At 41.9% G+C, this 22,285-nt stretch overlaps 2 protein-coding genes across 2 annotated transcripts; one reads left to right on the forward strand and one right to left on the reverse strand.

Moving 5' to 3' along the window:
• Positions 1–641: 641 nt before the first annotated feature.
• akt1s1 (AKT1 substrate 1 (proline-rich)) lies at positions 642–5,859 on the forward strand. The gene is made up of 6 exons (XM_056288075.1): positions 642–778; positions 1,305–2,088; positions 3,908–4,178; positions 4,303–4,386; positions 4,487–4,662; positions 4,954–5,859. The coding sequence occupies exons 2-6, from the start codon at positions 1,699–1,701 to the stop codon at positions 5,089–5,091; spliced, it is 1,059 nt and encodes a 352-aa protein (XP_056144050.1). The 5' UTR covers positions 642–778; positions 1,305–1,698; the 3' UTR covers positions 5,092–5,859.
• Positions 5,860–6,764: 905 nt separating this feature from the next.
• On the reverse strand, positions 6,765–17,162 carry zgc:195001 (uncharacterized protein LOC567531 homolog). The gene is made up of 5 exons (XM_056288398.1): positions 17,108–17,162; positions 7,931–7,957; positions 7,737–7,799; positions 7,288–7,427; positions 6,765–7,169 (listed from the first exon to the last, which is right to left on the reverse strand). The coding sequence occupies exons 1-5, from the start codon at positions 17,160–17,162 to the stop codon at positions 6,765–6,767; spliced, it is 690 nt and encodes a 229-aa protein (XP_056144373.1).
• Between the last annotated feature and the right edge of the window lie 5,123 nt (positions 17,163–22,285).

The raw sequence follows: 22,285 nt of genomic DNA on the forward strand, positions 1-22,285 counted from the left end.
CCATTTACATACGTCATGAACCGTGAGGCCAATCAGAGGGAGCAGTTGTCTACGTACGCCGCCTAGTAAATGCTTTGCCCTCTGTTATTTGTGATAGCTTGTTCAGTTACGCAGGATTTTACCCGTACTTAAGCATGGATCCGCGGTTTATCACGCTACCACACCAAATTAACATTATTAATATATCTGACAATCTGAGAAACCCACCTAACCTGTAAAACTTTTCCATTTAATTGTTGATAATAATTGACAGTGTGGTTTATTGTGATATGTTGGTCAGAAAGACTGGCGTAAAAAACGGCCCATTTTTAACCAAACCCGTTGGAAAGTGATGTAATTTTCCCCTTTCCGTCTGCCATCGAGTAGAAGTTAGTAGGGAGCCAACGTAAAGGCCCAGTACGCGTGTAGCGTTTTTCCAACCAACTTTAGAACAAACTTCCGCGTAATGAAAGCTTCGATTGGCTAATCTAACCGTAACACCGCCCCAACTCTAATTTTAACCAATCAAACATAGGTATAGCTGAATTTGAACCAGTCAGAGGCAAGCATTCCTGAAATAGGTTGGAAAAACATCTCTCTCGCCTAGTTCCGAAGCAACACGAGAACGCCCACTTATCACAGTCACGTGTACGCAGTGCGTCCTATTGGTACTTCTGTAAACAGCCAACCTCGGAGCCTAGGGGAGAGAGAGAGACAGGGAGCAGACAGACAAAGAAGGTTAAGAAACCAGTTTAAATTAGATTTATATCTGCAATCGAAGAAGGAACAAACTGAATGTGTAAGTGAACCTTTATCTTTGTTGTTCCAATTTAGACGTTAGGCGTCTAGACTCTTCCAAAGCATAAAAATGGAGGTGAAATGTGGTCATGGCCAATCGACACTCCGAGTAAGCCCCTTTGCAACACTGAGCAAACAAGATTAACAACACTAGTAATCACGCCGATAAGTCTGTTGCATAGAGTTTAAAACATTGTCTATTCGGTGTTATTGTTGGCATTTATGACACTGAACGCAAAAGTGGGTAATCAAGAGCGACATCATGCATTGCATTGACCACTAGCAGTTGTTATTGCTAGTTGCTAACGAATGCGATAGAGAAGGGGGGGGGGCTGCGACAGTGACAGGGTTTTTGAGGGGACACAGTGTTTGTATTCGGCAGTTACTGCAAATGAAAAAAACATGAATTTAATCAGCGGATCCCTGTCTGATTGATAAGGCTGAACAGAAAACTGATTTTTTTTGTATTATTATTCTGTCAGTGGACTTGCTGTTGTCTCAGTTTGATGGATTTTTTTTTTTTACAGTTATCACCAGCAACGAGGAACATCTCTCCATCTCTCCCCTGGCTCTCTGATGCACAACGACACAGCCTGTTCACCATATCTTAGTCACCTAGTGCCTCTTTACCTGCTAGATCCATTTTCCACTTCTCTAATGCAAAAACAGGCCTAAACCAGCAAGACAGAAGAACACAATTATTCACCATCAAATTTATGCACCACAGCTAAACAAAGGACACAGAGCTAATTGTAAAAATATTCTCAAATTTGACATCTCATCAATAAGTGTCTCTTTTTTGATTCAAATATTCAGATTGCACTAATAAAGGTATTCATTAGTGTTCTCATATTGCTTTAGAATTTAGCGCTATCAAAGTAAATTAATCAAAGCGAGCCATTAGCATTACTTGTCACCATTATGGCCTCCATCACTCAGACACCTGTTCTTGATATCCCAGACAACCACAAAGAGAGCTGGCTTGCGCTACTCTCCGCTGCAGAAACTTATTGCCAAAAATCGGGCTGTGACCTGGCCATCGTTACAGCCTGTAAGAAGTTCCAGCCATCAGCTGCAGAGGGAGAAGGGATAAGGCAAAGGGAGAGCAGTAGTGCCTTTCCTCGGAAGTGTGATTACTCTTACAATGTGTGGGGTCAAGGGGGTCTTGCTGAATCCACGCTTCGTTATTTGGAGGACATTGCAGTGCTGCACTCAACAAGCGTGCTAACAACCCAAAGGCATACATGCCAGGCTATGGGAGGAGGAACCAAGCTGATGGTTGACATACCTTCTGACACTGGACCCAGGGGGGTATGTTTTCTTCTCAGTTCATTACTCGTATTAGTCTGTTGTTGCTTTTTCTTTAAAGACTAGATCATTTCACATTTTGACGATCCCTGTAGGGAAATTGACGTGTTGCAGCTGTAAATGATAGGGTACAGTCAGAAGAAAAGGTAATTTACAAATAGAAATGTCAGTAGAAACAAGAAAAGGGAACGTCTTGATGCGTGCTCAATAATCCAGGTAAGAAAATCAAAGAAAGTTGAATCAGTTCATCTGAATACAATGTTTATTGATAGATACGTTTCATCACTCAACTAAGTGACATCTTCAGTCTAAATTGACTGCAGGTATCCCCATCCCTTATAAACAATACAGTTGCATAACGACCGAAACCAACGACCAGTTTCATATGCAAATATGGGTGTGTCAGGCCAGGACTTCGCAGTCTACACCCATCTACAGGCCAGTGGTCACTCTTTCAAGGATGAGGATGTGCACATCCTTGATAGGGAGGAACGCTGGTTCGAACGGGGCCATCTGTGTGAAGCGGGAACGACCATCCCTGAGCCGGGGGGGGGGGCTAAGGGCCTGGATATACTTCAGAGCGGATACGTACGCGGACAGCTGCGGACTCCGCGAACGCGTAGTACTTCTGTTTAAACTACTTACTTGAGTCCGCTTGGAGTACACGTTTCGCACATGCGCAGTAGATCGGCGTTACGTATTTCCGGGCAAAATAAGCGACATACATGCAAGGAGAGCTGCTTTGTTTGTTGTATTCAGCACAATTGGAGAAAAAAAGTGGAAAGCAAGAAAATGGTGTGTGTGGCCGCTCACAACAGGACCAAGGAAGGGGAATTCAGCACGTTAGTGCAGGAAGTGCGTGTAATGGACGAGGAAAAGCACAATCAGTGCGCCAAATTTGATTTTCTGGCACACACCTTCTTCTTCCCCCAAAGTCTTGGCAATTTCCCTCCATGAACAATTATCTTTGTAGTGTTTTAATGACGAATTATAAAGATGAGGGTAACGGCGGACCTCTTCACGCAGCCTCTCTTCAAAGTCGGTGTCCATTTTTTGTTTACCAGCGCATGCGCAGTTGCGGACACAAAAAAAATTGGGAGGTACGTGGTTATCCGCGTGGACCCTACGCGTACACCCTCTGATGACGAAATCTATGTCACGCGTACCCCCGCGTACTCGCGGACGCGGGAAGTATAACGTGCGCTTAAGAGTACATCTGTCGACATTTTGCAATGCTGTTATAACAAACATTCCCCAATCGTCTGTGAGTAGTACACATGGACACTGAAACGCTAGTTAATGGTCACACCCATATTTGCATATGAAACTGGTTGTTGGTTTCGGTCGTTACGCCCCTGTATTGTTTATAAGGGGGGGGGATACCCGCAGTCAGTTTAGACTGAAGATGTCACTTAGTTGAGTGATGAAACGTATCTGTCAGTAAACGCCGTGTCCAGATGAACTGATCCAATGTTCTTTAAAGAAAAGCGAACATAGAATGTAACACAACCCATGTAATAACGCTAGAAGCATATAGGTGAGAACATTATAGGAATGCATGAGATGAAAGAATACTGTGCATGGTGTGCAAACACAGAAGTGGACCCAACTGACATAAGCACACTGGAACAATGCTGCATAGAGCATGTTTATAGAACACGCATGTAAAATGTTTACTGAAGCATATGCTTGAATGCCAGAGGTTAGAACAGCATATATAATGGGTAAAAATACTGTGTCTGCAAAAACAGTAGTGTTTTGTTACGGATGTAGATGATACTTTGGTTGTTTATGTCACCAGAATGTGTTGTTTCTCTGTTAGAGCTTTACAGTGGATGGAGGGGAGGGCACTGTCAGTCCCAACACTAGACTGTATTTGCAAAGCTATCCGTCAATCTACAGCTCAGGGGCTGTTACAGGCCAGACAGCTGGGCAAAATGGTAATGAAGAGAGGGATCGGGAGAGGAGTGTGCTAGAAGCGGCTGAAAGAGGGAGACAGAGACCCGGTATTGTGGAACTGGAGGAGGAGTGTGAGGATGAGGAAGAGGAGGAGGACATGGATGAAAGAAGACGTAACCTGAATGAAAGTGCTGGTGAGGACTAACCACAATAATATATATACAATTTTCTGTAACGTGAGAACATTGTTCATTGATTCTTAGTTGTCATCCAACCTCCCCCCATCCATTTCACCCTGACCCCCATCATCCATTTCAGGTGTGTTCTCTATGGATGAAGACTCATTGTCTCGCGACTGTGAACCGTTCTTTGAATCTGATGTGGAAGAGGAGAGTACTGATGGTAAGAGTGCACGCTGCAGATGAACTGAATGTAATTATCGGTACACATGTATGTAGAGCTAATGCTTTAAAACAGTTTTTAATTACATTTTTGGTCCTAGGTTCCCTAAGTGAGGATGCTCCCCCACCCTCACGTAGCATGGCTATGGGTCAGGCGACTTATTCATCCCGCCATCCCCATCCTATGGCTCTGGCCCGCTCCTTGCCTGTCTCTGTGCCTGTGTGGGGATATAGAGGAAACAGAGCTGCTGAAGGAGACGGCAACAGTGGCGAACGGGTTTGTGGATGTTTAACTTTAAGCGTAACAATGGCATACACGCTTGTATTTACTAATATAGCGTAGAGATATTTGGTACTGTTATGACATTCTCATTTGGGTTAAGAACTGAAATGGGTAGTGGGAATTTTGCCAGTAAGAGTAACAGTAGTTGTCATGGGTTTGGTTCCTTGTTGGGAAAAGACAGAATTTCTTTTAAGTCCCAATCTTAATGTTTAAGAGCCCTTAACCTTGTGAGCTTCCTCCTATCAAACAATAATACTTAAGACTTTCTGTCTTTGTATTCCTCAGGTGGGTTGTGCTGATCTAGAGCATATCGCAGCCAGCATGAAGGCCCTGCTGGCCCCTGGAGCCACAGACGGGACAGAGATGTTTGGAGCACTGCCCCGCCCACGTCTCAACACGGGCGACTTCTCCCTTAAACATTGAAGCATAAGGAAGGAAAGAGAAAAGGGATAGAGTTGGGAAGAGAGAGAAATGGTAGCAGTAAGAGAATATTGGAATCGAGCGTGTGATTTAAATGTGCGATGAAAGAGCTTGATTGGCGGGCAGAAGTGAAGTAAAAGATTCAAGGATGTAAAAGTGGTACCTCCAGTTATTTATCACTAACCAAAATTAATGGCATCTGCTTTAAGAAATAATGCACCAAAAGCAATGCTGTTACAAACCCTTACCATTCTCAACACTATAGCCCTGTACAAGCTACATACACATCTTAGAACACTAGTTACCACACACCATACAGCCAACACTACGTTAGGATTGGACACTACAACTTTGTTTTGGACAGCCTAAATAACCCAGTCAGTTATGTTTGAATGTGTGGGTTGAAGCCTAAACGGGTGGTGAGTTTTGATATGGTCGCAATTAACGTAAAGCTTCTAATTTTTTCAAGATGTGAGTGGGGGACACCTATGCCTCCTCAGATGATGCCTATTTGTACTTTTACTTTTGCCAATGAATGACTGACTGATAGAATGATTGTAAATCAACACTATCCAAGGTATGAACGCCTTTCTGGTTATGTGCTCCAAATGTCTTCTGAATGAATGAGAAAGTGGATTGAGTGTAAGAAATAGTTTGACTTAAACGGAAATGTGTCCAGCACCTCCGATGTTTCAAAGCAGATATATGTTCATTTAAACACTTTTATGTTTCAATAAAGGAGGAACGCAAAAGGCTAGAGCTGTGATTATTTCAATGCCAACAGGCTGAATCTGTTGAAAAATGCAATATAGTTTACAACCTCTAGAGGGTGCTGTGACACCCATGTCTGAATTGCTAAAACTCAATTTACTAAATGTCTTGATGCATGCTCAATAATCCAGGTAAGAACATCAAAGAAGGTTGAATCAGTTCATCTGGATACAACGAAAGATACGTTTCATCACTCATCTAAGTGACATCTTCAGTCTCAACTGACTGCAGGTATCCCCAACGGTGTTGTTTATAAGGGGTGGGGATACCTGCAGTCAGTTGAGACTGAAGATGTCACTTAGGTGAGTGATGAAACGTATCTGTCAATAAGCGTTGTATCCCGATGAACTGATTCAACCTTCTTTGATCAATTTACTAAACGCTGCATATATATATATATATATATATTTATTATTATTATTATTATTATTCAGGGAAACATGCTTTAAGGCACGACAAACAAACATGGCAGACAAGTGTTTGGCTGTGATTATATTTATTAACTACATTTACATGGCCACAAATATAAAATTGCATCAGCTCTAAAGTCAAATAAGTATTCTAACATATACAGAAGTACTGCATGTAACAAAAACACAAGCACTTATCTAAGCTAATTAAAATACATAGGTAGACAATATTAATTATTTGTCATTCTCATGAATAATACCATACAGAAATGAATAAACTTTCCACATGCATTAGAGTAACTCATCCCAATCTGCAAAGAAGTGACGTTGCAGACCTTGTGCTCCACTACTGCTTTGCAATGCTAATACTTGTTCCCCAAACGTCAGAAGCTCTTCTCTCATCTACCTTTGTACTACTAAATCTACATTGAAATGACTTGATCCTTGCTCCGTTCTCCTCATCTTTTCCTCCCCTCATGCCCTGCACCGTCTGTGTTACTGGTCTTTTTTCCGGAGAAGACAGAATGAGTTTGTGCCAACCCAGAGCCCAGGCAGAAGCTTCTCTTTGAAGTTGCATTTGAACTTGTGAATCAGATGCACCTCCTTGTTGCCCTCTCCCTCCACCAGGAGAAACTTGATAATGCCGGCAGGCTGGTCTACGTACAAGCCTATGGTGGACGAGAGGGGGAGCTGGACCTCCACATTATCCCCATTGTGCCAGACCTGGTAGCAAGATCCAGCCCAGCCTGCTCCCCAGGAGCTGTCATTCTCCCCAAGGCCACAAGGCCCACCCTCCCCCTTCCGCCCTGAACTCTCACAGACCAACCCGATAACTACCCAACCATCGTAGTCCACCTCCCAGTAACCCCGTGACCCCAACAACCCCTCCTTGCATAAAACCTGGAGACACAGAAGAGGGAGAAGATGCATAAAGACAGAATAGATTAAGCAACCATCAAATCCCACACTATGAAGAGAGAAAAGGGGTGTAATGAACACGGGCTGTGTTCAGGCCGACCTGTGGTGTGTGTTCATATCTCTCAGGTCTGTTGGGATATGGACACACCGCATCTGACATACGGGCCACCTTGGACCCACCCTCTGAAATCCAAAGGAACTTCTGTGCAGTTTTGTCATCCAAAGTGAGGGGTAACCAATCTGAGAGTAATGGGGTGATACGAGAAAGATGGAAAGACTGCTCTGCTTGTTGAAGGTGTGATACCAAAGTGAAGGTTTTTATGATTGATTAGCAGACAAGACAGGACCAGGTGAGAAACAAAAGTGGCATATGAGATATACAGCGTCTATCTAGTTGTCTTAGCTTATGCATTGATATTACTGACTTAAATAGTGCTGTATAAAGAAAGATTATATATATATATATATATTTTTTTTTTTTTTTACATAAAGCAAGTTATCAATGTAGCTCACGAATTACCAGAATGCTCAAGATATTCACAGCCTTACATTTCATGAAGTCTGCCCTTGTGGTTGGTTCAGGGATGTTTGGCTCATAAGGAGGCAGCTTTTCTGAAATTGAGGGTTGGGGAAAATAAAAAGAATTAGAGGGAAAGGCATTACCTTTAATCACATTTAGATACTCAAGTGTACATAACTACACCTGCATGGTAATAACAGGAATAAGTTGTACCACACCTTACCTTGCACAGCGGCACTCTTTTTGCCTCCTAGAAAAAAAGGCAAGAAAAAGTATTGTTTCAATGCGTTCTGCTACCGTTTGTGTCCTTTCGTGTCATTTCATCATGTAGGTTCAACATGTGTGTTACCGTTTCACCGGACCCTACGCCGGATCTGCCATATGGGCAACCTGGGCATGTATCCAGGGGCCCCTAAGCGTAAAAGGATCCTCCGCGATGGGAGGAAAACAAAACGTGTTTTTTTATTTATGTCGGGCTCCACAGATATGTGACACAAAGCTTTATCAAGAGAATGCCACCATTCTATTGATAATTATCCGGTTAGAATGAAATAAAAGTTGTTTCCAAGAAAATTGAGTCTCATGATTGATTATTACATTGGTGAGATGACTGGGCAGGTGGTGACTGGCGGGCAAGCGGCAATACACTGTATTGATTGGCTAACGGTCAAGGTGGGTGGCCATAGGGAGCAGGTGGCTTGCATTGCACAGATTCAAGATCAGTTTTTCTTGAGCCAAGTCAAGGTTAAAAACAGTGGATTTAGTTTTTGCCGGACCCACCATCAGTTAGGCTGTATCAGTGAGAAGTGTGCGGGGGGGGGGGGGGGATCGCCAAGCAGCAGAAAATGGACAGCGTCAACCAAAAGCCCAGCGGGGCTGCCAAAAGAAAGGGAAAAATAAAAGAGAAGGAAGCGAAAGGTGCGGTCACATTAAAAAAAAAGTCCCGCTAATAAGTAGGGTTTAAAAAACAAAAACTAAACCAAGTGAAGAACAGGGCATTCCGATGGCGGATGTTGCGCTAGCAAGTACGATAGCCTGGAAGCGTCTACCATCGGTTACGGCAATGCACAGCCTCAGCTAGCTAGCAACGAAAACGTTAGCCTGGGAGCCTTTAGCTCCCCCAGCGACGAACTGCCCCTGCTAGGGGTACAACAATAGGTAAAAACGAGGAAAAAAAGGGGGAGAAGAAACTGACAAAGACGGGGATGACCAAACAGTGGAAAGTAACGTTACTTCAAGATCATTTGCAGTGGCAGGATTTTGCGAACTTGATCACAGAGTTTGCAAAGAAAAAGTAAAGAAAGAAGAACTTCTAAAGGTAAGAACCATTTGATTATGTAGCGCCAGTATTGTCTGTTGTGATTGTGTGTTGCTGCATATTTTGTGGATGAGTTTATTTGATATGCTGTTTGCATAACCTGTATTGCATCACTGTGATGTGACGCTGCTGTATTGCGTTGGAGTCATTTCGTCAAGTTCATTATTGGTTTTTGCAGTTCCTGTGAAGTTGCCTAGCTCACTTAGTGAGCCTTAGTTTGAAACCTGCATTCAGCGGATGACATTGTTGTAAGCCTATTCCTAGTCAGTCACATTATTATGTATCAGTAATAACTGGTGTGCTGTCTGCTTGGGTGGTTTTCCATGAACTCAGATATTGCTATAGTCCAGAGTCATACACTGCTTTGGGATGATTTAATCCATTTAGTCAGGCGGTTTAGGACCAGATTTGAGAAGGATGGGGACACGCCGGACAAAAGCACCAATTTTTTTCCACATGCTGTCCATCACCATAGCTTTCAATTTTTGATGGGAGCCACTTCATCAAGATGGCGGATGGCGGCGGCCACCATGTAAAATCTTCAAGTGCCAATATCTCAGCTTCCAAGCCACTTAGAAGGTGAATCTTGGTGTCAAAATATACATGTTCTTGGTCAATGAATGCATTAAAGCTTTTGAGAATATCACTAGATGATTATTTGTGCCAGCATCAAATAAATATGTTCATTCTGACAATGTATTTACATAATATTCAACTCAGTTCCTAAACGGTCAGACATACATTAATATAGGTCATATACATGTACACTGAAAAACTGACAACATGCATGAATTGAACTTTATTATCTTCACTAAGATAATATATAATATTCTAAGATAAAGTATATTCAAATTATGTCACATTTACAACCGCAAAGATCTGTGCAATTCCAGTGTGCCTTCTTGCATGAGCACCTTGCACCACAACCACCTGTGCTTTGACAACTGCACTTGACTAGTTCACTGCAGGCTTTTGATGACATCGGTAGAATGCTCCACACAGGAAGCCAGACCTGGCTGTCTCCATCCAGTGTCCATCCCCATCCTTCTGGACTGCGTGTCGGCTGCTGGGCCAGTTCAGAGTCGCCCAGATTCCAGACTGGTAAGCAACTCGTTTCATGTGCTGCAGCAGTGGATCTTGCGTTGGTGGAATGTGTTCCATCGTTTTGTTCTTCTGGCAGAACAACTCTCTCCGTGCTTCATTAACAGATTCCAAATCACTCGTCTTGTTGTAAAGGACAACTGTGTAGTGCTCCAGAAGTCGAAAGTGTTGGGCATCTATGGTCACGGGAGTGTGCGGATTCGCTGCCACGTAGTTGAAGGCCTGCGGGAACTTTACTTACCTTATTGTCTACTGGAATGCTCACGCTGTGTGTTACAAAAATATGTTGTGCATAATGTACATAATTGTGTAGATATATTGCCAGAATGAACTAAATTATCTAATATCAGAAAAAATAGTCACCTATTGATATTCTCAATAGCTTTAATACATTTGTTGACCCAGAAAATGTATATTTTGACATCAGGATTGACCTTCTAAGTGGCTTGGAAGCTGAGATATTGGCACTTATCTTGAAATCCAAGATGTCTGCCATCTTGATGAAGTGGCTCCCATCAAAAATTGAAAGCTATGGTGATGGAGATCATGTGGAAAAAAATTGGTGCTTTTGTCCGCCGTGTCCCCATCATTTTGCTAAGCCGCCTGACTAATTGTTTCCTTGTCTTGTGATTTGTGAGCGAAATGGCAGTACTTGATCTATTGAACTGTATGCATACCTGCTCAGCTGGTCTGGTTATTCAGCCTTTTACCAATAGGTGTATGATTATGGTCTTGGTGGATTTGACATGCTAGCTTGACTGAAAGCTCAAAATAATTAAGGTGGGGTTTAATGGCTGCGGCGCGGGGTGGGCATAGTGTGTGTGCATGTGTGCATGTGTGCGTGTGTGTGTGTGTGTGTGTGTGTGTGTGTGTGTGGAGGGGGGGTATGAGCTTCAGTGCCCAGGGGCCCCTTGGGGCATTAATCCAGCCTTGACTGGACCCTCTCCTATGGGCAGATTTGACAAAAGCACAAATGGCACATTTGAAAACAGTCCAAACTGAGTGGAGCTTCTAGTAAAATCTCTGACACTGACCTCGAAATTGTTCCTCTTCCCTCCTCCCATCAACACCCCTGTCATTCATCTGACTCCAGCATTACTACAGAGGAGGATGTGAGCTATGTCGACTGTTTTCTCTCAACCCTGATTCCTGTAGTTACCCCATGCCAGCCAGGGCTCAGCTTACAGCATTAGGAATGCAAAAGCCTGAACTTAAATTTGTACAGAACACACATCATGGTCAATGACAGCAGGGGGGGGCGACAATTCCAAGAATATGCTTTGTTGTTGTTATTTTAGACCACCAACAACTTGTTTCTTTCAGCTTACAGTGCAGTCCTGTGTAAACCCTTTGCTTCTCCTCTCCTGTCTGATATGTCTTCTGACATTCTCGGAAAACTGGGACCCAGCACCGTTCCGGTATCCACACCGCCATGCTTCCCTCCTTTAGTAGCCTCTCAGCTTACAGTTTAACATTTTTCTGCAGAGCTGAGACCCTCCTCAGTATCATCCTGCTTACTTACATCTCAGGCTGTTATGTCACTGCATCTGATTGATTTCACCAATTCTACACCAACCCCTCAGCTGCTGCCAGAGCTCACATAGAGCAGCCTGATGTTCCTCACTTCTGATCCCATGTAAGCTCCATTTGAATTGTAACTCCCCTATAAGGCATGGAGGTGTAGTTAATAATATATTGGTGATCATGAGAATAGGGGAGATAAGCAGTTTGGAAAATAGATGGATGACTAGATGCATATACACTGCAAAAAATGCAAGCTTATCAACATATTTTAACCTTGTTTTAAGTCTCATAATGCTTATTTCATGATATTGCTAGCAAAACTTTCTTAATCCACTGACATATTATTGCTTGTTTGAAGGAAGTGCACTTGCTCCATGATTATAAGAGTTGTTATAATGAGTTTTCACTAAGCATGAAAAGAAATCTTGATTGAAGATAGAGTAAATGTCTTGAAATAAGTCCTAATGTCATGAAACAGCTGCACTTGTTACAAGCAATAATATCTGCTAATGTGGTAAGAAAATCTTACCAACAATATCTTGAAATAATCATTATGAGACTCAAAACTAAATAAAATACCTTAATAGGCTTGCATTTTTTTTACAGTCCAGAGCTATGAGCGTGACCTTGGGTAAAGTTGGTCTTTGTAACTGTACCACTATCGATTTATGTTCAACACACAACGCAGTAAGCTTTGTTGACTTTCTCAGTCATGTTTCTTGTCTTTGCATAATTTTTTGTACTTAATCTTAGGTTATGTTATTTCTAAGATGTGTAGCGTGCCAGTAATATTGGACCAAAATGGAATGGGTGCTAAGAACATGCAATCAACATTTTTCCTTACAGATGAAACAAAGACAGGCTAAATGTTTGCCGTTCTGACATTAAAAAAAACTGTGTGCAAGAGGGACACTTTATAGCCCCGAGTGATGGATTTGAATGTTATAAGGAGATCAACTTTGTACTCTTTCTTCAACAGTCCCAGCTGTAGCAGAGACTGCAGGCAGCCAGTGACGGCACTGAATGGCTTTTTTTGTGAATAGCAGGTGGTGATCGATCATGACTTCGCCTGGCAACACATGGTGTTAAGCAGGAGGGAGTCAGCTGCGTAGCAGAGGGTTGCCCACCCTGGCACCTGTCTCAGCCAGAAGAAACAACCTCTCTGGCCTGCATGTCCCACAGTGGGATGGATGGAAGCTTGTTACAACATCTGCAAACATCAAACATAAGTGGGGTGGGGTGTCACCACAGCCAGAGGGCATTGCTTTCCCTGAAGATTGTGGACACGAATTCTGCCAATTGTGCTGAATCAGTTTTAGGAGAGTTGCAGAAGTGCCAGTGGTTAGGTGAGCCCTATGAAAGCATTTGACTTGTAATATAGAGATTCATGCATGTGCCTTAAAAGGCAAAAAAAGTTACTGTGACTCGCTGGGCAATGTAATTAAAACCTAACTATACATTACTGCAACTCAGAAGGCCATTATCGTGAGTAAAAGTCATTACCTGGCCTGTGACCGTTAAGACCCGAAAATTAGTTGATTAACTGGGAATGCAAGGCGTCAAATTGAATACTACTAAGGCTTAGGATCCTGTTACAGACCAGATTTGAGTTTGGATATTGTCCACATGCCCTTATTGACTGTGTATGGAGTGACTCCAGTAGAAATTTTACATATACTTTGAGGTACATAATGCTGAATGACAGATGGCAATAACATGACAGAGGAGAGATTTGGCCAGAGATGGAGGGGCGGAATGAAGGTCATATCATCTTCATGGGAAATCAGCAAAGCAGGAAGAGTTTGATGACAGATCACATCATTGGTCTTTTCATACCCTTCATCCCCCTCTGCTCTGATAGAGTTGTCCCTTTAAGGACAGAGCAGTCGCAGTCGAGGTAAGGACACTGTGGAAAAAAATATTTCCACAGGAGTGCTGCCAAAGGACTTTATCAGACAGACATTCAAAGAGATGTACTCCAATACAATATATAATGAACTTTGACAGGAAGAAAGAATTATCTCAGAATCTGCAAGTGGGTATATCCTTTTTTGTTTCCTATCAGAAGAAAAGTCTTCCACACAGGCATAAGAAAGTGAAGACCTCAAGTCACCTTGGATGGAGAGAGATACTGGGCTGGCAGTGGTGGTGTTGGGGAGGGGGGCTAGGTGTGGATGTAACAGCTCTCTGGCTTCTCTGAGGAAGTTAAGCCCTCACAGATGCTCATCCATGCTCAATGAGATCAACAGTAAAGCCCCATGAAGATTGACAGACATATAAACAGATACTCAAAAAGACTGATGGTTTGATATCACAGCAATAGAGGCATAGAAATAGGAAATAAGCCGGGGGTGCAAAGCAGAGAAACATTTGAGGAGACAGGAATGTAACACGGAAAAGTACTGGTCGTAAAGATGGAAAGCAATGCTTTCAAGGTGAAGCCAATGTGATGCTGACCTTTGTCCTTATGTGAAGAGCAACTCATGATGGTGAAAACTACTGAAATTGACACTATGCAGGTGGCCTAAATGGCAGAAAGTTGGCCAGACTAATGCTGCAACACTTTTGATCGAGACTTTTTGGTGTGTACGAAAAGAGGCTGCTTGTTTTGGGTGGTACAGTGGTGGACTGTCGATCCCCATGTGGTAAGAGAGAGATGTCCACAGATCAGGTTCAAATCATTCCCTTGAGACAGCAAGATGGGAGACACCACCGACAGTGAGATGGGGAGAGAGAGAGACAGAGATGACTGAAGGTGGCCAGAGTCATTGCTCATGGTACCTGTTAAGTTTCCATCCATTGACCCCCCCCCCCCCCAACCCTTTGGCAGTAAGCCCTGTATAGATGATGACATGAAATGGAGATGAATGGATGGAGCGCTCTGGAAAAAGCATGGTGGGGTAGGATGACATACACGGTGAGAAACCCGCTCTGCAATGGGAGGAATTCCCATGAACACTGAAGGGAAAAGCTTGAGAGCAATATATAGGCGTGACTGAATTTGAATGCAAATCCTCCATTCAAAGTCCAGCTCATTAAAGATCAAGAATTTCCGTATTAAGTATCACACTTAATGGTCTTTAGTACCTTTCTATGCAATGAACATTGGCTAATTATATTATTAATTCATTAGACTCACTACATTTAATGTCAATTCATTCTATTGCTATGGGTCACCAAATAATCGTTTGGATTTTATTGGCGCTAGTACTAATTAACATCCTAAAGGAGCAATCAAAGTCCAGAGTCTGGCAGTGTTGATTAAACTTACATTATGTCAGAATCAAAGGGCCATAAATAAAACCCAGATTGGCTCGCACATTTTAGAACTTGAAATACTGTGCAGCATTTCACACGTCATTGCTGTGGGTGCCAGAGGAGGGATAATTAACGCGGGGGGTTCCGAGTAATCGGAGCTGTTATGAGACAAAGACCATGGAAGGTCTGTAGAAAGCAGGTTGGGACACTAACACCTTTCTGTTTTAAAATGAAAACGCAGTCTGGAGCATGCTATCTGTGGTCAGCGGAGGTGTGGTGGGACGGATGTGTCTGGTGTGTTCATCTGATGGGAGGAGAAACTACATAAGTGGCGAGATGTGACATGTGATATTACAGACAAGGCTGTGACACTGAACCTTTTCAAGTGAGGAGCCTACACATGTGCAAACATAGCGATATGGGTGAGAGTCAGGTTGGCAGGGCGGCGGGGCAGTTTGTTGAGATGATTGATGAGGGGGTACGTTGGCAGGATAATAGCAGACAGGTTGAGAAGGGGCCTGGCGACGAGCGGCTGACAAACAGAGATGACAGCCACAAAGTAACTTAACCACAACAAATAAACAACATGTGAAACACATCATAAATTACTGATAACACATGACAGCCAGTGAATAGTTACAAGAGGCTGTCATTATATATTTATCTACAACGCAGCAACAGATATGTTGCAGAGAAAGTTGACACATACCAAATAGAATGAACAATTTCAATAATGACGACGATGATGATGATAATAATACCAATCAATCAATAAATCACGTTACATTTTATATAGCGCTTTTCTAGCTACAACAGCCACTCAAAGCGCTTTACATAAATTAATTCACACACACACACACACACACACACACACACACACACACACACACACATGCTAGTCCCTTGCACTTTTTCATGGAACTTGTATCTAGTGAATATTGTATTTTTCTTTTGCATAACATGTGCTTCGAAACGATCATAGTAACGTTTTAATACCTTGAAAATGAGGATGATGAGAATAATATTGATAATAATAATAATAAAAATAATAATGATACTACTACTACTACTACCACTACCACTACTACTAATAATGATAATACTACTACTACTACTAATAATAATAATAATAATGATAATATAATAATAATGATAATATAATAATAATAAATTAATGTGAATTCCATTTATAGTAATTATGTTTATGTGACTAGTTGTAAAGAGTTGTATGGTATGACACATGTCTTTACTCCATCTCAATTTAATGTAAATGCTCACTGTATTCAGCACAAGCCTTTCATTAAAAAATAAAATCAACATCGATATTTCAAACATAACTTTTGATCAATCACAGATTACGTTTCTCAAAGAGAAAACAAATAACAAACAGTAAAAAAAAAAGAAAACGAGCAAAAACAGTGAGTTGTGAACATGGCAATAGTATCTCTGCTATGAATAAGACAGGAGGTCCTGTAATCTAATTGAAGATGTATTTGAGAACAAATAATGTGTCCCAGTGATTCGAAAGAAAAGAACTGAAAAGCTGCAATCAAACCCTCAGCGGTGGTTTAGTTGACTTTTGCAGTCACTGTAAATCAATACTCTATTGTGTACAGTACAGCCCCCCATTTATTTTGCTATTATAGAAACTAATATAACCTCTTCATACAAATACCTCTTGAAGTTGTTGTACATGCACTGATACTCCAATGGATTTATCTGCTGGGAAAACAAGCCCTGTTACTGTTCTCATCATAATTTAGCTGCTCATACACTCTCCCCAGTGTTCCACGTGTGCGGCTAACCGAATCAAATTCTGGGAATGTAACAACTTACACAGCAAATAAAACATTGTGATTGTGATTGTAAATTATCAATCATTTTCTAAGCTGTGTCTATGCCCACAAAACTGTCTATACCACAGAACAAAAAAACGCTGAAAATCAGAAATGTAATTCCCAGTCACAAAATAATCTTTAAATATCTATTTATTTTTTAATTATTTTTTTGGTCAATGTGGTTGTTATAATGGTTTGAGATGGAAGCTGCAGTTCACTGTAAAGTAGCTGAACTGATAAATGATAGCAGTCAGAGACAGAGATGTAAAGTAGCTGAACTGATGAATAATAGCAGTCAGAGATAGGTGCTGTGGGGACCCTCAGATGTGGTCCTAGATGGCCAGCCGGGCCGGTCTCCTACCTGCTCTCTTAGGTACGGGCATGGCTCTGTTGGTGCCTGCAGCGGCTTTCCGCATTGAACTCTGGGATCTTCGGTCGTGAAACTGCCTGAGTGTCTCCAGACAAGACTCTTATGTCTTTCAGAAAAAATGGGGAGGAGTAGGGGGCCAGGCCAGGAGGGGCCCAGGTTTAGGAGGAGGGAATGTCTGCACATTTTGGTTGGATGTAATGGGATGTTCCTGACATCTGATACTCCTCTGACTTCAATGATCCTTTCTCGGGATAAGATTGATGGAGACATGCAAAAACCCAATATATCCTGACTATGCAAACTCATTTACATACACATGGAAGGAGCACGTGTTCAAGTTGTACACACACATTGCATGCACACGTTTATCTGAAAGGACATGCACAAATTTACCATGATATACAAATGGCAGACCAAAGAGGGATCATTCTAGTGACTGTGGCATGTCGGTCTGGTCTAGTCACAGTGTCCTGAAAATAAACTTTGACCTACAGAGTGATGACCATATTGTTGCTAAGGCTTTGAACAACTGATACAGACGTTTTGCTATGGGTGCTGGTTTGTTTATGCGAGAAAGTGCACATCACTCGTAGGCGGTATACACTTAAACATCAAGGCCAAATAGCTACTGGAGGGTCGTCATCGATGCCAGATACCAGTTACTAGCCATCAGCGGCTGCTGTAAGTGCCCTTTGGCAAACTGAACTGAACGGTGTCAGATGTTGCAAATAATATCTTATAACTGCTCTGCTTTTGAACATTATCGATTATGTTCACTGCAGTACCAAGCCAAGGAAATGCTGGGGCTCCAACTTTAAATTCTCAGCATTGGAATGCTACTGAGCTACCTGGAATAACAGTCAGTGAAGTATTACTGAATTAAGTTGGAAAGTAATTATGCACTGTTGTGGCACATGAAATAAGTTTAAGTAAAATTCAAAATTTCACAGATGTAATCATCGATTTATTCTATAAATAATTCAGTATTCTGTCCACACCTGGCTCCAAACCCTGAGTGACTGTGTATGTGTTTGACCCCTCTTGACTTCAGAACTACAATAGTTTAATGTTTGAAAAGGAGGATAATTTCTCTTTGTTGTAATTATAATATCGGTTTATGTACTGTATAGTATTGATATGGCATTCAACTGTTAATATCTATTAATATGAGGAAAACTCCCAAGGCCAGACATCAGAGAAGGGCCTTATGCCGAGACGTCCTACATCAGAAGCCAAAGAGCACAGTTAGACTTGGGGACTTGATTACTCCGGGTGTAAACACTGAGGGGATGAGCAGGTTTGCTCATTGAGAGGCTACTAATTTAAAATACAACTTGGGTGCAGAAACAGTTTGCAGTCATACTGTGTTCATACAATTAATCTCCACTGAATTGAAAGTGAAATGGAAATAACTAGGCAGTACATATTAACATCTTTGCAATATCACATTGGCTATGGGAGACATTAGTTAATGTTTAAAAAAAACACAAAAAAAACAATGGAATGTGCAGATAACAAACTGCACCAATGCTAAAACTAGTTGAAAACTAAAATTACACTCTGTAGCTGCAACCTAGCATTCTCTTAAATCCTTTAAACTTGTTTTACATAGATACTCTAGTTGTAACATGTTTTGTCATGTCTTCGGTGTTTCATGTGAGCAACTCACCAGATCAAATTCCTCATCTGTGCAAACTTACTAGGTTAATAAAACAGATTCTGGTTGTGATACTCTCATCGTATGGAGCAAGGGAGGATTTCCTTCAGTGAGAACCATCACATGGACTGAGCGAAGACTGCACAGGGCCTCACGCCTGGCCTGCAATCCTGCAGTTGTTGTTGTTTCTTTTTTAATATAATTTTTTAAGACTGTTCTTGATCCAACGTGCTTCTAGAAAGAAATTCCTGTGTGTCAGTTCCATTATGCATGGTCAAGGGCAAATGAAGAAATCTACCAAATTATTCAGGTTTTTTCATTTTTGATATTGCATCATTAAGTGGTGCGTGCTCCATCTCTCTGCTCACTGACAGCAAGAAGAAGAAGGGGAAACAATGTCGGCTGCACGAGAGCAGGACCAATTTCGTAAACATGAGTCAGGTCCTGAGAAAAGGGGAAAAAAATAAAAAGAAGGAAGAATTTCACAAGTCACAGCGAGGACCGCTGAATGAATTTGTCAACACTTCCAGAGATGTGGCGGCTGAGCAGGTGTCCAAAGCTAGCTAGTGCATGTGACTGTGACTGTAGGCTACGTGTAATGAAAAATAATGTAAAATCTGAAATGTAGGGCATAGACCTGACATATTGAATTGTAACATACTGTGATACTTCAGCATGCCAAAATAAAGTGACAGCTGAGCTGACTTGATGATGTAAAGCCAATAGCTTTGTAGTTGATTTGTTTTTATTTTTCCCTTTGGACGACTATAGTAAAAAAAAAAAATATATATATATATATATATATATATATATATATATATAAATAAATAAAAGTCATAGCTGAGACTATGTGCATGGTGATGCTGTATTATTTTACTTGTTAAAATGTATTGCACCAAGATTACGCGTGCAGTAAAATTAGAATAGCTGTGTGTGTGTGACTGTGATTGATGTGCATGCATGTTAATGAGCAGGGCCTCACGCATCAAATTTGCACAGGGGTTAGCATCCCCCCACGATGGCCCTGTCCTCAATGAAACATTAAAGCTAGAATGCGGGACTTTTATGTATATGAATATCTGTGACATACAAGCTGTTGCCAAATGAGTTCACACAATGCTGATTAAGCTTATCACCGCCAGGTAAATCTCTGTATTTTGCAGTACAGGGTACCGATGGAAACTATCAAATCTGCTGTGGCAACCCCTGGAAAACAGGGAACAAGCCGAAAGAATAAGAAGAAGAAGAAGATCGGTGTTTTAAATCTGGTGTCTGGGCGACTTTCCCTTGCTGCATTCCCACGCTGGCATACATATATCACTACGCATAGTGATGCGTAGTGATAAATTTTATGTCAGCCAGCAATGATTGATTCGTCACATGGAGGCTGATCTTCCATGTGATGAATACGTTCACATGCTTCTGACTGGCTTGCCTTCAGGGTTTTCTGCCAGAAAGCTTCCGGGCTTGGAAGCTATGGCAGAAAAACCTAAGAAGTGTCCAAGAAAAGTATCTGATGCTTCAGAGAAAAAAGAAACTTGGCATTGATGCTGCCTAAAAGGAAATGACGTCTTCAATGAAACAATGTTTCATGAGACCTCGCCATTTGGGGAAACAAGATATTAGAGGAAGAATTTTAATGAAGTCTAACAGCCTGCTTAGCGCTATGCTTGGTGTGTGGTATGTAAATAAACTCCATCACCTGCAGCTTAATGCTTCAGGCTTAAACAGTATGGTATTATATGACCTTTGGGTATGGTGAGAGGTGCTATGCAAAGCACTATATAGTCCTTTATCACTATGCAATATTCTACAGTACCAACTGGCTCAGTCATCTAATAGCCTATTACACCGCTTCATTACATGCCAACTTGGCAGTACCATAGGGAATTGTATAGCATGACTTGACTCAAGGCTGGACACATTAACTGCAAGTATTTTAGTGTTTTGTGTAAGACTTTAATTTTCTTGCTTTGCCATGTGAAGCCACTGCACGACTGAAGTGGTGTGCCTGTGGAAAAGGTGTGTATTTTCAAAGTTGGGGGGGGTAATTTGGGAGTCTAAAGTTTCTGTCATGATTGAGCACCTTTCACAATCAGGCACACTGCACAAGTCTTGCAGTGTTGAAATATGTGGTGTGAAAATGACAGGACAGGCCCCCCACAGCCTGAGTGCAACATAAAACTCATAGCGACTCCTAATCACAAGGCATTGTGAGCAGGGGATCCCTGGACAGGCTCATGCCGTCATGGTGGCATTAGTGGTCTCCATGCAACAGAGAGCCAGGAGATTTATGAGTAACTCCTGTTATGCAGCCGGCGGCATGTTTCATGTGTACAGCCTCCTCCCTTTTGTTCGCTATTTCTCATTACTCATCTTCATCGTACTTGATTCTTTGGGCCATGTTATTTACCTATTATCCACAAGTCAGTAGATTCCCAATCTTATGTGTTCTGTCACCTGTTCTACCACGAGTACCAACGATAGCAGTCATACCTTTACTTCTTCACTATATAATCCAAGCAGTATTAGGCCAGAGCTGTGCAATGCTGGAACCAAATAGTGACCTGTTATATTTTTGTCCATTGCAACATAGTCTCATGCTCCTGACAAGTACATGGAATAACTTTTACCTGTTAAAATATTATCTTTGGGGCATAGGACATGGAAAAAAAAACCCACTTTGAACATTGCAAAAGGTCATGCACTACCCTTTTTGCTATACGCTTGATGGAGTCCAAAGCACATGGTTTTGTTTCTTCTTGACTTTGCAAACACAAAGAATTCAATCACTGAGGATCACAACAACAATCATGTGGTCTCAGTGTCGGTGTCCCCATATTTCCTGGTAGGTGAATATTTATCTATGGAGTGACGCTGATAGGTCTCATACGAGCAACTAACTTGTGTGGGTGGTAAATTAAATTGTCAGTTGATCCTATGGATATAAATAGAATAGCTGAAATTTGCTTGTTCTGCTCCGAGTAGCTTGAAGAAAGCAGGATGGAAGATATCAAGGCAATGGTTAATGCAAGACTCTTCAAAAACAAATTTGATTACATGGCAACCTTTATGTCAACGATAACATATGGGAAACACATGGATTGAGCACCAAAGGTTGCCGCTCCGCTGTCCAATCTCTGCCCCCACCTGACATATGGCGTATCCCTTTACAAACAAATGACTGTGTCGGTCTCTTGCTAGCTGCATTCAAACTCTCCTCTTTCCCTCAGCTGCTCTTATCATTTTATCCCTTGCTTTCTCTAGCTAGATGGAGAGAAGAGGGCAGGGATAGTTTGAAAAGGTAGGGTAGTTACAGGAAAGAAGGGCACATGTTTGTGTAACTATTGGGGACATTCTGAGAAACAGGAGGCTGGAAATCGTGAGGGCCAGAGGGCACTCAAGTGTTGAAGCCCAGTGCTGAGCTGAAAATAAGACGATATTCCTCACAGCTGGACACACAGCCCTAAAATCAGCCAGACAGGTCGACAGCCAGACACTCTGATTGCCCA

Source organism: Lampris incognitus, chromosome 10, assembly GCF_029633865.1.
Source record: "Lampris incognitus isolate fLamInc1 chromosome 10, fLamInc1.hap2, whole genome shotgun sequence".
NCBI lineage: Eukaryota > Metazoa > Chordata > Actinopteri > Lampriformes > Lampridae > Lampris > Lampris incognitus.